The sequence below is a fragment of the Etheostoma spectabile genome, chromosome 9 (genome assembly GCF_008692095.1).
Source record: "Etheostoma spectabile isolate EspeVRDwgs_2016 chromosome 9, UIUC_Espe_1.0, whole genome shotgun sequence".
Classification (NCBI taxonomy): Eukaryota; Metazoa; Chordata; class Actinopteri; order Perciformes; family Percidae; genus Etheostoma; species Etheostoma spectabile.
The window spans coordinates 22269853-22286296 of NC_045741.1; the positions used below are offsets into that span (position 1 = coordinate 22269853).

Below are 16444 nucleotides of genomic sequence, written 5' to 3' on the forward strand. Positions count from 1 at the left end.
TATATATATATATATATATATAAATGGTTAGCCGAATTAGCTGTTAGCTAAACTAAGAGCTAAACATTAGGTTTCCGGTGGAGGCTAACAGCAGACTGCTACTGTGGAACAGACAGACAGTCAGTCGTACATCAGGATTATCATCTGCGCATGGTGACTTGGACTCGAACCCTAGACTGTATAATATTAACGGTCTATGACTCGAACTCAAACACTGGGGACTAGAAACTTGACAGTTGATGTCTCGACTACAGCACTGGAATCACCTGCCACAAAAACTTAATTGGGTAGCCTACAGTCAGCTGAACATGTTAGGACTGACAAATCACAGTTGAACCATATTCTTTCTAACTACTGGAGTTGACTGCATGATCAAGGGTCACTTTTCACACCCATTTCTGGACTGGAAAACAAATTTAATATCCAAGGGCATTGGAGATATTCTCCTGTCATGAATCACTGTGGAGACATTGACTGATTTGAATCATTTAATTCTTCTTCTTTTGGGCCCAAATCTGTTTTAAATGGTAATAATACATTTAGTGTCTTACACAGTTTTTATCACTTATAAAATAGCCATTATTGAAGGAAAGAAGAATACATAAACATAATATGTGATTCCAAACTTTTGAACAATAGTGAATGTACTTGCATATTTTGCACACAGCCTGTCTGTCACATAATGTGTCTCTGTTCAGATTGGACGCCTAAAAGTCTTCTGGTATACATACAAATGCTGCTCATCCTTCAGCTGTGTGCAGCTTACACCAGGAGATTTTCCATGAAATGAGACTCAACTTCAACTCTTTTGTGCACGTTTATGTGCGTGTGTGTGTGTGTGTGTGTGTGTGTGTGTGTGTGTGTGTGTGTGTGTTCATGCAGGAATTTGGTCTCCAGCAGCTTCAGGAGGGCTCTGCAGAAAGCACATTTAGGTCCTTCCTATGTAACATGCTGCTGCTCTGTTATCACACCTTCATGAGCTTCATATTGGGTGAGCAAAGACACAATGCACGCACGCACGCACGCACGCACGCACGCAGACACGCACATACGCACATACGCACGCACACCAGAAGGATCATAGCTGGTTTTGTTCTGTTTGTGTCTCACAGGCACTGGAGAAGGAGACGTTGAAGATGCAGAGAAACTTCTGCAGCCATATCTTAAAAAATATCCTAAGGTTTGCTAGAATTAAATAACTGTGTTTTGTTGTTTTTTAATTCCCGCATAATTAGAAATGTTTCCAAACATACTGTGGGTGGCGTTTTATTTTCCAGGGATCCATCTTCTTGTTCTTCGCTGGTCGAATAGAGGAGATCAAAGGCAACTTGGATGGTGTGAGTGCCCGTCTTTTCGATACATACACAAAACACAGTCAGTACTACTGCACTTTTCATGTGGAAAATAATTATTTTTATGCATTACAAATGTATGGATGTCTGCGAGTCTGTATTTGAATTTGAGTTCATGAGTCTGTTAAATGATGTGCTTATCTTTTTTTACTGAGAACTTTCCTTTAATTGTGAGTCTTTGTCAGACTATATGCTACAGTAAACCCCTCTTTATAAGTATTCAACTTTGTGACTACTGATATATTTTGATCTTTGTCATGATAACTGTTCACACTCTTGCATGTTGAAGTATTTCAGTCATTTTTATTTGTAGAAACATTTGCTTCCGCTACAACGTATCTATTAGAATAAATATTTAATATTATTAAAAGTGTGTCTGATTCCAATGGAGTTGATTAATTCACATATTTAGTGCTGGATTAAAATGTCCCTCTATGTTGATTGACTTTGTCCTCATTGACTGATAGTAAGAAGTATACAAAAGGTTTTGAGTTGAGCCCTGTGTCCTCAACTCATAAAAGCAAGATGTTACGTTGCTCACTAAATGGTTTGTATGTTTCCAGGCTATCAAGCGTTTTGAGGAGTGCTGCGAGGCACAGCAGCAATGGAAGCAGTTCCACCACATGTGTTACTGGGAGCTGATGTGGTGCTTCACATACAAGAGGCACTGGAAGATGGCTTACTTCTACGCTGACCTGCTCAGCAAGGAGAACACCTGGTCCAAGGTGGGCAACCTCAGTGTTGGATTTCAAACTTATTCTTAGTTTGACACGTTTTTGATTCATCAAATTCATTTAAATTGGTTTCCATCAACAGAAATGTTGTTGACCTATTCTCAGCTCATAGAGAAACATGTAATCTTCACAACATAAAAATGACCACCACTGTTGATGGTGATAGTGAAAAAGAAAATCAATTACATTTTGTGCTATTTAGAGAGACAAAAAGCCTAGTCAGCACCTTGTAGTGTCTTAAAACAAAACAAAATACTTGAGGTGTGCTGCCCTGACTCTTTAAACTCCACACACTCATATTTTTTCTCATCTTATTTAAAAAGGAAAGATGGGATTGCAGTAGTAACCACTTTCTTCCTTCCCTCAGGCTACATATGCATATATGAAAGCAGCCTACCTCAGCATGCTGACTCCGGATGATTGCCTAACCTTTGGGGAGACTGCGTTCACTCTGTTCAGGTATGAAGTAAGAGCCGAGGCACTACTGAAACTATTTACAGCAACCACAGTGTAACACTGACAATTATATCGACACAGTTTCTTCTTCTGGGAAGTCTTTGGTAGGGAACATGAACGTAATATTATAATACAGCAGGAATTGAATTGCTGTTTTTGACAAGTGTTTTATAAAAAATACACTAAGTATGCTCCACTAAGTGAACATATGTCTATGAGATAATAACTAGAAGACATGTGTTGCACATTACATAACATGTGTTACATTTTTTTCTCTAGGCTACTGATATATAGGTGTATCCTTTATTATTATAATTTCAGGCAGGTTCCAGGGCTGAAGCAGAAAATAGCGGGGAAATCTTTGCCAACAGAGAAGTTTGCTATCAGGAAAGCCCGTCGCTACCTTGCAGAAAACCCAATTCCTCTTCCTGCTCCTCCACTGGTCAGTAATGGACGAGGCTATGTCATGGCACTGCTTTACCTGTATTACGACTGGATGTTTACACAGTTACTACAGTGTGCATATTGTTTCTTTGATGGCGCTGGATCAACTCCTCCTGGTCCAGGCTGTATAAATAGCTGTTAAACTGTAACTTGCTATCCACTAAGTTAGCAGATAAAAGCAGCAGGGCGATGAGTTAAAGAGGTACAGTAACCCTGTGCTCACAAAACCAAGGTTACAACAACAAAAACAACAACAACAACAGATGTTTCTGTGGAAGGTTGACAGAGAACAACGCTCAATGGCATTTCACAAATCAATCATCCAGCTTTTATGCTCCTTTACGTTCCTTTGTCTACGGTTGTGTGTCCTTTTGGTTTCCTTGCAGGGTGTGCAAGCATCAGGCTTTGTCCCCATGAGCCTATAGTGCGCATCCAAGGGCAAAACAAGTATGAAATAGATAAACCTAGTACACCTACCTCTATGAGCAAAGGTGGAGCCCTCTAACCTTGCTATTTTGCCACTCCTTGAGTTGCTGACATTGTTGCTATTAATGAAAATGATCTGATTATGGATGATTTGTGTACGTTGTGTGTTGTCTAGGAGATGATGTACATCTGGAACGGCTACACAGTCATTGGCAAGCACAAAGACCTGACTGAAGGCATGCTGCAAACACTGGATGAGGCACAGACTAATCTCGAGAGCAGCCCAAGTATGCAAAATTATTCACCAGAGCCAAGAGGATACCAATGGATTAAAATCTTTTATTTTTTTGCTGTTGACATTAATATGCTGAGCTGGGTTGCATTTATTTGAGATACTACACTGATGCTACGGTTATTGTGAACATCTTAGAGAATTATGTAATCTAGACATTATCGTTTTGAATATTTGTCCAGAATGACTACCTTTTTTGTCATCTGTTGGGTCCTTACTGTCCTATTGTGTGTTTGTCAGGGTCAGAGTTCACCATTGATGATCAGTGTCTGCTGAGCCTCTTGAAGGGCCTGTGTCTCAAACACCTGGGGCATCAAGAGGAGGCCGAACACTACTTTACCCTCGTCCTCTGCAAGTAAGCATCTAAACATGTATGTGCATGCTCCACCAAACCAGTAGCCTGACAGATGCTCTAGTTTCTGGATCATCATCAATTAGCCTGATCATAATTGTTGTGCATCCTCTGATGAATAAAGGCGGTTCTGTTTTGAAAAAAGAACTGAAGGGTATGAGGGGCAATCTGGGACATTATTCACAATTCACTCACACACATGCACATTCAACAATTCTACAAATTCTAGTGAAATGCTTTCATACATATTAGTGAAAAATTAAACTCTCACGTACTATACTGAAACCTCACACAGACACAACTGAATTGCTCATAAACAAAACTGAAACGTTCTCAATAACGTTACTGAAACCCTCTCACACGCAATACTGAATTGCTCTTATGTACACAACTGAAACAGGAATTCACTTTCAATAGTGTATATGAGAATGTTTCAGTATAGCGCACAAGTGTGTTTCAGTGGTGTTTATGAAAGCGTTTCAGTAGTGTTTATGAGAGCATTTCAGTTGAGTTTAGGAGCCTGTTTCAGCGTTGGGTGTGAGAGGATTTCAGTTGAACAGGTGATTCGGTGTGACAGGTGGCTGGGAAAAAATCCCTATCCAGGATTTAAACCTGGGTCGCCCGCATGAAAGTCAATTATATTAACCATTAAGATGTTGTTTGTTGCAAGTGAACTTGCAATTCATGTATCTTAACAGGCCCTGTCTTTCTGAATTAATGAGTCATTGGCTTATTAATTCTGAAGATACAGAGATTTGTATTTGAAAATTAGAAAAACATTGTGGAATACTTGGTTGCACTTTTGCAGTCGTTAGAGTAAATCAAGAATTGGTCACAGCAAATTGAACAGTTCACCAGAGCGTGGCTGTGAAAAGGAAGGCACGCTGCATGGGTTCAACACATCCAGACGGTTGTGACGCTAATGTATTTAGTCTGCAGGATGGCTGCCCATCACAAGCAAGCGTTACTTTAGCGTCAGTGGAGAACATCACAACCCACTCAATGCAAGTTGTGATGTTTTTTTGCTTCAGTTCTTCTTCTCCTTTAGGGTTTTATGACAGTTATGCTGCATTACTGCCTCCTATTGGAATTACTGTAAACTTTAGCTATTATTTTTTCCTCTTCATACTAACTGCAGTTCCCAGTATTATAAGTGAACTGTTCAATTTGCAGTGACCAATTATTGATTTACTGTTTCTGACTAACAACTGAAAAAGTACAACCAAGTATTTCACAATGTTTTCTAACGATTTCAAGTTTTTGAGGTAATACAGCCACTTAAGAAACTGTTTTGCTTGTTTCTGAATTCATCCTTAATTCAGAAAAACAGAGCTCCCTATTTTTGGAACTAATGACTTATTAAATCAGAAAGACTGTTTAGAGGCATAAATTGCAAGATCACCTTTTACTGACAACATCTGAATAGCTCAATGGGTAATATCATTGACTTTCATGTGGGAGACCCAAGTTTTAAATTCTTGACAAGGAATTCTCTAGCCACTTTGCTGTTACACTGAATCGCCTTCCTTTTGTTTATGCGATCAAATTTTTTATTTAAACAAATAAGCAAAAGTACAAAACATTGGTCTAGATGACTATATACAGAAAAGTACACTTCACATATCGAAAAAGGCACAGTGTACCTTTTCCACAATCCTTCCTTGTGATCAAATGTTTCCACACAAAAACAAAGAAAGGTAATGTAGGAAGGAGAGAGACACAACAAATACACAACAGCAAGAACGATGTCTGCAGCTCACAAACAAGACACACAGAAACAGACACAGACAATCACACACAAACAAGAGACATTGACAGGGAGACCGAGCTTCCTGTTCAACTGAAATCCTCTCACATGCAATACTGAAATGAGCTCATAAACTCAACTGAAATGCTCTCATAAACACTACTGAAACACTTTCATGAACACCACTGAAACATACTAAAATGCACACTAAGTGAGTGTGAATTCCCGTTTCAGCTGTGTAAATGAGAGCAATTCCGTAACGCGCGTGAGAGGGTTTCAGTAAAGTTTTTGAGAGCATTTCAGTAGCATTTATAAGAGCGTTTTTAGTAACGCGCGTGAGAGGGTTTCAGTAGTGTTTATGAGAGCTTTTCAGTGTTGTGTGTAAGGTGTTACAGTAGCATTTATGAGAGCGTTTCAGTAGTATTTATGAGCAATTCAGTTGTGTGTGCATGAAGTTTCAGTATAGTGTGTGAGAGCATTTCAATTGTATGTTTGTGAGGTAATTGTAAATAATGTCCCAGATGGCCCCTCATAGAAGGGAATCTTTCTTTCATACTGACTTCACCTTCACACATACTGTAACCACTATGTTTCGACATTATCTGCAGTGAGTCTCAGATCAAGTATGACCACTACCTGGTTCCTAATGCCCTGCTGGAGCATGGCCTGCTGTGTCTGGAGCAAGGCAGAAAAGCTGAAGCTATAAGACTCCTAGAAACTGCAAAGTAAGTCTGTCACCACAACATGTTCAAATCATCTGCACTCAAAGATTCAAAGATTCTTCACTTTCTTTTTATTTAATGAAAAGATGGCTTATATATATTTTTTAAAGTAAATATCCCTCGCCTTGATGGCTCAGTTGGTAGGGCAGGCGCACATATACAGAGTTTTACTCCTCGATGAAGTGGGCCCTGGTTCGACTCTGACCTGCAGCCCTCTGCTCCATGTTGTTCCCCCTCTCTCTCCTTTTTCATTTCTTCAGCTGTCCTGTCAATAAAGCCCCCCCCCCACTATAAAGTGCCTCACCTATTCAACTTTGTGGTTTTTAACAAATCTTACGATCAGAGTTAGAAAAAATGACAAGGTTTGCTTTGACTTGATTGTAAACCATCCTGGTGATTTATCGATTTATTACAATGCACAAGAGTGAAATAAGAATTTAGATTGATTGTAAATGTGTGATTGTAAATGACTCTGATTGCTTTGTTTCAGGCAAAATTACAAAAACTACTCGATGGAATCACGGACACACTTCCGTATTCAGGCTGCTCTGCACAAGGCCAAGTGCATGGAGGAGAACGGCATCCATGTTCCCTCCAGCCCATAACAGACAGAGGAGGGCACACTAGAGCACAGATAGTTTCTGTTTCCACAGTCCCACAATACACTCAGACCAGACCAGCCCCACCCATTTGGGCGGGCGATTAGTTTTCCCATCAAAAGGGTAGGGGAAGATGAATGCTTGTTTCTCTCATTTGTGCTGCCCTTTTGGGCGACTGTAGCTCTGTGTGGCCCCTACTGGCTAAGGCAGGTTTGCTACGCCCTCTTTTAGAGATATATTATGATGAACGCCATATCCTTTTGTGATTTGAAATAGAGACAAATTGAGAAATGTGCCTACATTTATGACCCATTGCTTCTAGCAGGCTTGTTTGTTAAGCACTGTGGCCACCCATAAGGGGCACACTAGGTTAGGAAACAAGGTGACATTTGAATATAAATTGCAGATTGCCTCCACTCCTACCCCAGAATAAAAATGTGCCCAGTTCAGGGTGGCAGGGTTGGATCTAATGCAGCCAGGGTATCAAAAACCCACCATATAAATTACTGATACTGACTCCACCTGGCCAGCAGCATCATTTTATCTGGTTGCTACAAAGCTCCCACACCTCTTAATTAATTAATTTAATGTAATTTTGTGATTCTTGATATTTAACTTGAGATGGGAGATGACATATTTATGACACATAAATATGTGTTGATATAGTTTGACATCAGGTCCATATTATATCATGCAACTCATCACATGGTCCATGAAGACTATGAGACTGTTTTGTATTGTGTTATTTTTTAGATTTGGATTGACTGGTTTTACCTTTATTTAGATATTTGATCAAAATCAATAGGACCTGATTAGATTATTTATATGTTGGATTAACCTTTACACTGCATACCCATTGGTTAGTTGTGTTTCTCAGAGTGAGTTTCATTGTGTATTTGGGATACTTTATTTCAGTCTCCTTCTGAAGACATAAATAAATCTGCAATCCTGTTACAATTACCATTACATGTAATGAATTTTGCACAGATCTTAAATCAGCCAGCCATGCAAACTCTCCAAAATCAAAGAATCAGTTGCAGTGAGAGTTGTTCTTTACATTCATATATTGTAAATGGCACCTTTTGCACAAACTATCCCATTTTAAGAGGACAGATGAATGTGTCTTTTTTCTGAAAGGCAGACTCCCTCCTTTTCTCCTCCTGGCGTGTGGGACAGACTCCAACAGTACTTAAGCTTGAACAAACAGGCCATTCATGCCGAGCAGCGAAGGACTGCGTGCTTGTCCGCCTGTTGCATCTTTAGTGAGTGATGACGGTCTGATTGGGAACCACCATAGTCTTCCTGCTTTGTGGACGTCCTCTGCTGCTCTTGTATCAGCCATGCTTGGCTACAACCATCTTTAGAAGGACATGAACATAATAACCATGCTCCTGTGTCAAATATTAATCTGTATATGAACAAACACTTGTAATGACTGATGATAAACCGAAAGAAAGGGGTCACCTCTAATTGTATTGCTGGTGAGGTTATTTGAAGGGCTGTGTCTCAACAACAGAGTGTCAAACTCAGATGGTGTCTCAAGTGTAGAAATTAGAGTACTGATGATTTATTCATGATTAGAGTAAGGTTTGGGATTCAAGACGATGACTAGGAGTCAGTTTCAATTTATTTTAATGGTAAAGTAAAACGTACTTTAAATATTGTTTTTACAGCTCTCTGGAATATTTAAATAACAAATTATATTTAATTTTCTGATAAATAATTAAGCTTATTTTTCTTTTTTTCTCCCTTTGGTTTTGCAGATACAGTATAGCTGAAAGAAACTAACCAAATTTAGTGGCATTCTGATGTTTACAAGCAGCAAATTTTTTTGGGCACGGCTACTACTGAGCAGAATGACATTCCTGTACATACTGAATGTTTCTATTGTAATTTAAGACGAAATGATAAGCAACTAAAAAACATCCCATTTTGTGTTGTCTTTTTTGTCATTTGTGCACCACAAACAGAAGCATGAAGGCCTACAATGTGTACAGTACAAAGTGGCATTATTTTCAGAACACAGCGGCACTGCTTCTTACAAATCTTTGCACTGTTGTTCTCATACGTGTGATCTAATCCTCTAGATACAGTAAAGTCGACTCATCTCATCTTGTTGATATGCAATGCAAGGGCAGCCAGGGATAAGAACACAAGGGACATAGGAATAATGCACTTTATATTTGATTGAAAACAAAACAAAGAAGACGAACAAGAAACCAGTAAAATTGTGGCATACAATATTTTGAGGATTTACTGGTAATAGCAAAACTGCCCTGAAATTGCAATCATAAAGAAGACTTATTAATCGATTTTAGTTCTGTGTTTATGTTTCAGCTAAAAGCAATGTGATCGCGAATGTGATTGGCTGTCGAAAAGAGCTTCCTGGATGTAGCTAAAAGCTCATTGGTTCGTTGTTTGATGGGGCAGGGCTTCGTGTTGCTACGTCGCCACCTTTTTTCGTTGTTCGGCAGCTGCAAACTGGAAAGTCCCTGACAGCCAGAGAGGCTTCAGACAGGAAGACTGCGATGAGGTTTGTTCATTTACATGAAGGATATTAATATTGTCTTCGTTTCGCTACTTCGGCGGATAAAAAAAATCTGTGTGTTTGGGATTTTTTTTCGAGTAACGTTAGATGCTCTTTTACAAGAGCTATCTTATTTCTCTGTTCGAGCTAGCTAGCTAGTTCTTTGTGTGGCTAACGTTAGCTGCTAGCTGAGGGATGTTTTGTTGTTGTTAAAGCCCTCCCGTCGTCTGGGAGAGGAGACTCATCAGCTGTGCATGGGGACACGCCTTCTCTTCTGCTGACATTACGTTATCTGTGAGATTGGCCCGTGAAATCCCGCTGAGTAGCGTTAGTAAAGCGACACCGAGATAGGGGAGAGTTTAACCGAAGGAAGGAGATGGGAAACTGTCTGAAGTCCCCAACCTCGGATGACATTTCTTTGCTACATGAATCTCAGTCGGATCGTGCCAGCTACGGAGACGGTGCTGACCCAGACCTGGAGCCACCGCCCCCTTACCAGGTAACTTTAACCAACTGTTTGGAATAAAACATGACTAGCGAGCCTTTGTGGTTTTGTTTTGAGATTAGCCACATTTATAAAATATCTGAAAGTGAGATGTTTTTGTGTGATGTGTGGCACGTCTGGCCCAGTTTGCTAATGTTCTGCCTTTTTATAGCCGATACAAAAAGGAGACACCAAGGTGTTAAACGAAACAATATGTGAGGCTAGCTAGATCGGCTGTTTACAGACCCAACACCACCCGTGCCCAGCAACCCGGCCCACTGACCCCGTCATGGCTTTGATACTAATCCACTTTGTATATCCGATAGACTTGTCTGTGTCTACCATTTCCCATAAATCGTATTCATCCTTCGCTAATATGACAGCAGCGCGATATCTTCATTCAAACACACTGAACCATGTAGTTTTGGCTGATATTAAGTGGCGTTAGAAACACACAGACATCTATTATGGCCTGTAGTTTAGTTCTCCATTAAAGAGGGAGTTTTGCAGTGAAAGAGTGGCTCCCATAACTTGCTCAGCTGCTTCTTTCACTGTTTCCCTCCAGGGCAGCAACTTTATTTGTTTGGTGTCCTTATTTCCTGAATTAGATCAGCTGTAAACAGACCATGCCATGTTGCAGCTGTAAATATTATTCATGGTGTAACCCTTCTCTTATGTGTTTTTCTATGTTAAGGACCGGCTGGTATGTGTTATGTAAAGCCTTGGCAGAGTTTACCTGTTACTAGGCTAAGCCAAGCCTTATCACTAGATTTAAGATAAGTGTTTTTACAGCATGGGAAACTGAAGACAATCTCGGGTCATGACAGCTTTTTATTTTAGAGAAGTACTTAATTATGTAACTATTGCCAACAGAGATGACAACATAAAGTAGGAAAATTGCACCACTGTCTCAATCTATTATCTATAATTTGAAAAGCCCAGTTTGAAATTCATAATTATATAATATATTTCAAAATCTCGATTCTCTATTTCTAAATAGATATCAAGATAAATAAATGTCAAGGTGTTAGATTGATTTTTTTTTAAATTTCATAAACAAAGAGTATTGGTTTTCCCTTCGAAGATCTAATTTACTTTTACCATACAGTACATGACCAGGAAATCTCCATCTGCTTCTAATTGTTATCAATGGCTCACTGATATTTTTTGTTTCTTTGTAGATTGGTGGTTCTTTATCTTATCTGTGTAATTATTGATACATTTCTTTAAAAGTTTGTGCCTCTAATGTATTATTATTATTATTATTATTCATTTGGGTCACAGAGGTAACCATTGGTTTCTTCGAAATATAGTTAAGTATTTATTAGAGGTTTCACTATTTTGATTTTAAATTGATTGAAATGAACTTTCAATTTCGACTATTGAAATCAAAAGCCACATCAGCAATTCCCCCAGTATTTTTTTCTCTCTCCACCCCTGCCGACTTGGGCACATCAAAATAAAGTAAAACAAAAAACTGACACAGTATAGCTTACTGGGTTGTAGCATGCAGCTAAAGACACAGGCTAATATGAAACAACAAAGGTAAAGTATGTGGGCACCCATGAAACTCCATGGTGCATTCATGTGCACCTCCTAAATCTAATGGTACATTCAATTAACCTCGTAAACTCTGAGAAACTCAAACTGTTGTTGCAAAGTACCCTTCTGCCATTTAATGGCTCTTATTGTGGCAGGTTATTAAAAGTTGTTTAGTACTTTAGTTCTGGTGGTGTTTTTAAAATCTCTAAATACTTTTCTGACCATCTGGATGAAAAATATTTTGTCTGCACAAACTGGGGCTAAGTAAGTACATGCACACTTTAAAATTCCTAGTAAAATTTTAAGTTCTTATTCATAATCATTGTCATTAATTATCAGTGGAATGTCACTCACAGAATGCCTCTATCGGAGTCTGGCGAAGTTAATATCTGAACAGTCCTTGTTGTGCATCCATATCCAGGTTGCTACAAGTATGTCATGTCTGGCTTACAACAGTGTGTAATTAGACCGAAGCAGACAATTCTGGTATCATAGAGGAGAGATTGTATAATAAACAACATAAACATTACTCAGCTTCTTTGGTATAGCTCTAAATAAGCTTACGGTAATGTTGAGAAATCTGTGTGCAGTTTGTTTACTGTTTCACAAGAGAGTTAACTAACTAGTTAAAACCTACTTATAAAGGGCTCTTTCAGACCTGCCAGCTCTTTCTTCCCTGTTGACCACAGTAATCAGCACCTTCACCATCTGAACACAGCCTGAGAACACAACACTCATTTTGGTGTGTGCTTGCAGTTCAAATTAACACACTTTGGAAGTACTGCAAGTGTTAGAAAGGGGACTAAAGACTCTACTATACTCAACTTGAAAATGAAGTTGGCGTTTTCTTAAAAGCTGTCAAGTAGGGACCTACGTGTAAAGGCCAATGTTCTCACTGTGCTGAGGGTCTCTCCTTCATACCGCAGGATGAGGTTTGCTAGTCATGGTAAAAAACTTAATGCCAGAAATCCAGGAGAGAGCCCAAGCAAAGACAACATGAGCTCTGGCAGGGCTTAAGGTGCAGAAAATGAATAATGAATATAAACCAACCCTGGTATTGTTTTTTGTTTAAAACATGGGCGATATGTGGATACATTAATTTTGTCTAGTTGTCTACCATCCATTCATTATGTTCAAAAAGCAATCCATCACTTTGGAATACCATTTTTTTCATATAATAAAGTCACAGAATAGTAAACATAAGCAGCATTATTTAATTAAGATTTGTATTTCAAGTGCTGAATTCAATAGGGGTCTTCACTATTCTATATAGTGTCATGAAAAGTATCTTCCCCCTTCCTAATTTATTCTACTTTTGTACTTTTGTCACAATTAATTATTTCAGATCTTCCAACACAATGTATAGAATATATTTAGATGGTGTTTGCATTCAGCAGGTAATTACTAGCAGTAATTAAGCTTAATTGTGTTTAGTCTAATTGAACCCGATTATCTATCAGTTTAATTAATTATTTGGTTGAATCAGTAACTAAAAATTAATTACTTTTTTACACAGGGCCAGTTGGTGCATCACTGTTTTCCTTTAGTACATGAAGTTCACTTAACTTGTCTTTGACTTGTATTCATTTTTGTTGCGTGACAATGTGTGCCAAATGTGCAAAAATTTAATAAATCAGGAAGGGAAGTTAAATGCAAGCATATAACTTTTCACAGTAGAGCTGGGCAATATAGCAATATTATATCGATATCGTAATATGAGACAAGATATCGTAATATCTCAATATGGTTTAAGTGTTGTCTTTTCTTGATTTTAAAGGCTGCATTACCGTAAAGGGATGTCATTTTCCAAACTGTTGTAACTGTTCTATTATTTGACTTTATCCACTTAGTCATTATATCCACATTACTGACGATTATCAAAAATCTCATTGTGTAAATATTTATTGAAAGCACCAACAGTCAACACTACAATCTCGCAGCGGTATCAATATTGAGGTATTTGGTCAAAAATATTGTTATTTCTTTTTTCTCCGTATCGTCCAGCCCAATTTGACGGCACTGTTTATGAGCTGTGATTCAGTCTCAAATATGAAAATAGCTGGTAACTGAAGCTGTTGAACTGTGGAAACAAAGTCGTTTCCTGGGCATTCAGGGAGCTGATTACAGAGGATCTTTTCAGGATGCCTGGATCTGACACATTTTACTCTCACAGTCATTTCTAGTTGGAAATGATAGCAGCAACAACAGGTTAACCAGGAGCAGCACTTCAGGCTTATATGTAAAACAGGCAACTGATCACGTTGTTGACTAATTGAAGAAGTGCATTGGGGAGCGGTAAATTTCAATGAAGTGAATATCATCAAAACACAATGCACGACCGCCATTAAAATAGTTGAACTGCATCACACTCATCACACATTAACCCTGAGGGTTACAAAGTTCTGCTGCTACTTGAGTTTGTCTGTCACGTTGAAGCCGATCAGACCATGTTTTCTCGGAATGCGCAGTCAGAGGAGGGTGAATTACAGCAACTGGAGCTGAGTCTGCCCCCTACAGAGGCTGCCACTGTTTAAAACTCGTCACAACCTTGTTTGAGATTAGAATAGATAATACTTTAGTCATCCCACAATGGGGAAATTCACTTGTTACAGCAGCAGTTTTTCCACAATAAAAACAAACAAGCAAAAAACAAACAAACAGGCAAACAACAGACAATGTGCAAAAAGTACTAAATGAATCTAAAGTGGCATTATATAAAAGGTATTATAAAGTAAAGGGAGGTGCCATAGTACGAAAAAAATTGATAAGGAAGTGACATGAAATTAAATTGAATATGTAATTAAATAATATAGCAAAAGTAAGTAACCATAATATAAATTATATTGAAGTTTAACCATAATATAAATTATATTGAAAAGGTAAGTACTCGTAAAGGGAAAATAGAAATACAGATAATATTTGGTGGGTAATTGAAACAGAAACTACAACATTATCAGGTGGTGCAGGTGTTGTAGAGTCTGACAGCGGCTGGGATGAACGACCTGCGGTACCTCTCCTTACACCGTGGGTGTATCAGTCTGCTGCTGAAGGAGCTGCTCAGGGACCCCACATTGAGGTGTTTCCATGATGGATGTCAGCTTGGCTAACGTCCTTCTCTCCCCCACTTTCTCTATAGAGTCCAGAGGACAGTCCAGGACAGAGCTCACTCTACTCTCTGTTGAGTCTGCTCCTGTCCCTGTCTGAGCTGCACCTCTCCAGCAGACCACAGCATAAACTAATTAGCTTAATATCAGAAAATTGCAGTCCATGAAGTTATGGTCTGCATACACAAAGGAAGGATGGAAGGGTGGATGTTGAAAGCTAAATGGATGAGATCAGCTCTGAGCCAACCACTTAGGCTAGTGGGCCATGTAATGACTTGTCAAAAATGTTTCAAAGTGTGCTGTGGTGTAGAGAGTTTTTTGTATCAACTCGGGAGACTACGAAGCTGAGGGAGGTGCGGTCTGTTTGTGCTCCTAATATTCTAAAGGCTGCGTGTGTGTGTGTGTGTGTGTGTGTGTGTGTGTGTGTGTGTTGTGTGTTTGTGTGTGTGTGTGTGTGTGTGTGTGGTGTGGTGTGTGTGTGTGTGTGTGTGTGTTGTGTGTGTGTGTGTGTGTGTGTGTGTGTGTGTGTGGTGTGTGTGTGTGGTGGTGGTGGGGGCGCGCGCGCTTACTGAGTGAGTGTGTTGCTTTATATATAATATATAAATTTTATTTATAATGCCCTTTACATTTCACAGGAAATCTCAAAGGGCTACAGTTAATAGGGAGTTAAAAAACAGTTTCCGGAGTACTATACAATTTACAAGCAATAATAAAACACCATAGAACTAAAATTAAACAGTGACTGTTTAAAAGGCCTTTTAAATAATAGTGTCTTTAGGCCTTCTTAAAAATCTCACAGTTTGTTGGGCCTCAGGGACTCTGGGAGGGCGTTCCAGAACCGAGGGGCGACTGCCTGGAAAGCCCTGTCTCCCATTGTGGACAGAATGTGCTTAAGATGTGTTATGTGTTGCGTGATGATTTGGAAAGCAGCTGGTGACACAACTTCTAGTCTAAGTGGCTATGTGAGACTGGGCTAAGAGAGATAAGGCACCCCTGTGTGTTTTCATTTGAGAGGATGAGAATTTATATGTGTGTGTGTGTGTTGGCCCCCTGGTATGGCTCTTAATGCCCCTGTCTATCTTGTAATCCTCAGAGATGGGAGCAGTCACAGGACTTTACAAGACTTTAAAAGAGTCACTGAGGTTTTTGTGTGTTTGCATGTAGCTGAACTTTCTAGCTTTGTAACTTTGGAGCTGGTCTTCCATTTTCCACTGTTTCTCTCACTTCTGTGTGAACAAGAGGCCTAGGGAGAAAGAAATAATTTAAAACATGTCAAATAAGCGCTGCTGCTCTGCTCAAAGACCAGGCCAAATCATTTCGGATGGTTCAGTCGACCAGGGTGCATGCCACTGACTGTAGGGGATACACGCACAATTGAAGAGCACAGACTGTCAACCACCTGCCTTGCCCTCAAGATGAAAGGGCTTGCAGTCAGCAGTTTGGTTTGAGCTCAGCCAGCTTGGTCAGAAGAAATGAGGAGGAAAAAAAAAGTTTGCACTAGAAGTTTATAATTAGTTATCAAAGCTGAAGTAGAGATGAGGAAACACATGGGGGATGGAAGAACTGCCTGAAAAGTAGGCTTTTCAGATTTCAAGCAGACTTTTGCCATGAATCAAAAACTTTAAGTACTATTAAATCCACCTTCTAGCTGTGAAGGAAATTA

General features: G+C 39.2%; 2 protein-coding genes and 1 long non-coding RNA gene across 6 annotated transcripts in view; all 3 read left to right on the plus strand.

Annotated features, from left to right (window-relative positions):
* ttc39a (tetratricopeptide repeat domain 39A) overlaps positions 1-9055 on the plus strand; it is a 31389-nt gene extending 22334 nt beyond the window's left edge. The window contains exons 12-21 of one of the 2 annotated variants that reach the window (XM_032524791.1): positions 883-991; positions 1113-1180; positions 1278-1337; positions 1916-2077; positions 2454-2545; positions 2864-2984; positions 3588-3699; positions 3945-4059; positions 6412-6528; positions 7016-9055. In XM_032524791.1, the coding sequence (XP_032380682.1) occupies positions 883-991; positions 1113-1180; positions 1278-1337; positions 1916-2077; positions 2454-2545; positions 2864-2984; positions 3588-3699; positions 3945-4059; positions 6412-6528; positions 7016-7130 (1071 nt within the window). In that variant the 3' untranslated portion in view covers positions 7131-9055. Of the gene's footprint in view, positions 1-882; positions 992-1112; positions 1181-1277; positions 1338-1915; positions 2078-2453; positions 2546-2863; positions 2985-3587; positions 3700-3944; positions 4060-6411; positions 6534-7015 lie in introns of those variants that run through there. The other variant, XM_032524790.1, reaches the window with a different exon arrangement.
* A 486-nt stretch (positions 9056-9541) lies between these two features.
* rnf11b (ring finger protein 11b) overlaps positions 9542-16444 on the plus strand; it is a 17399-nt gene continuing 10496 nt past the window's right edge. For 2 of the 3 annotated variants that reach the window (XM_032524795.1, XM_032524796.1), the window contains exon 1: positions 9584-10150. In XM_032524795.1, the coding sequence (XP_032380686.1) occupies positions 10028-10150 (123 nt within the window). In that variant the 5' untranslated portion in view covers positions 9584-10027. Of the gene's footprint in view, positions 10151-16444 lie in introns of all 3 variants that reach the window. The other variant, XM_032524797.1, reaches the window with a different exon arrangement.
* LOC116694898 (uncharacterized) overlaps positions 11672-16444 on the plus strand; it is an 8320-nt gene continuing 3547 nt past the window's right edge. The window contains exons 1-2 of the long non-coding RNA XR_004333307.1: positions 11672-11825; positions 15677-15678. This is a non-coding gene — a long non-coding RNA (uncharacterized LOC116694898). The remainder of the gene's footprint in view (positions 11826-15676; positions 15679-16444) is intronic.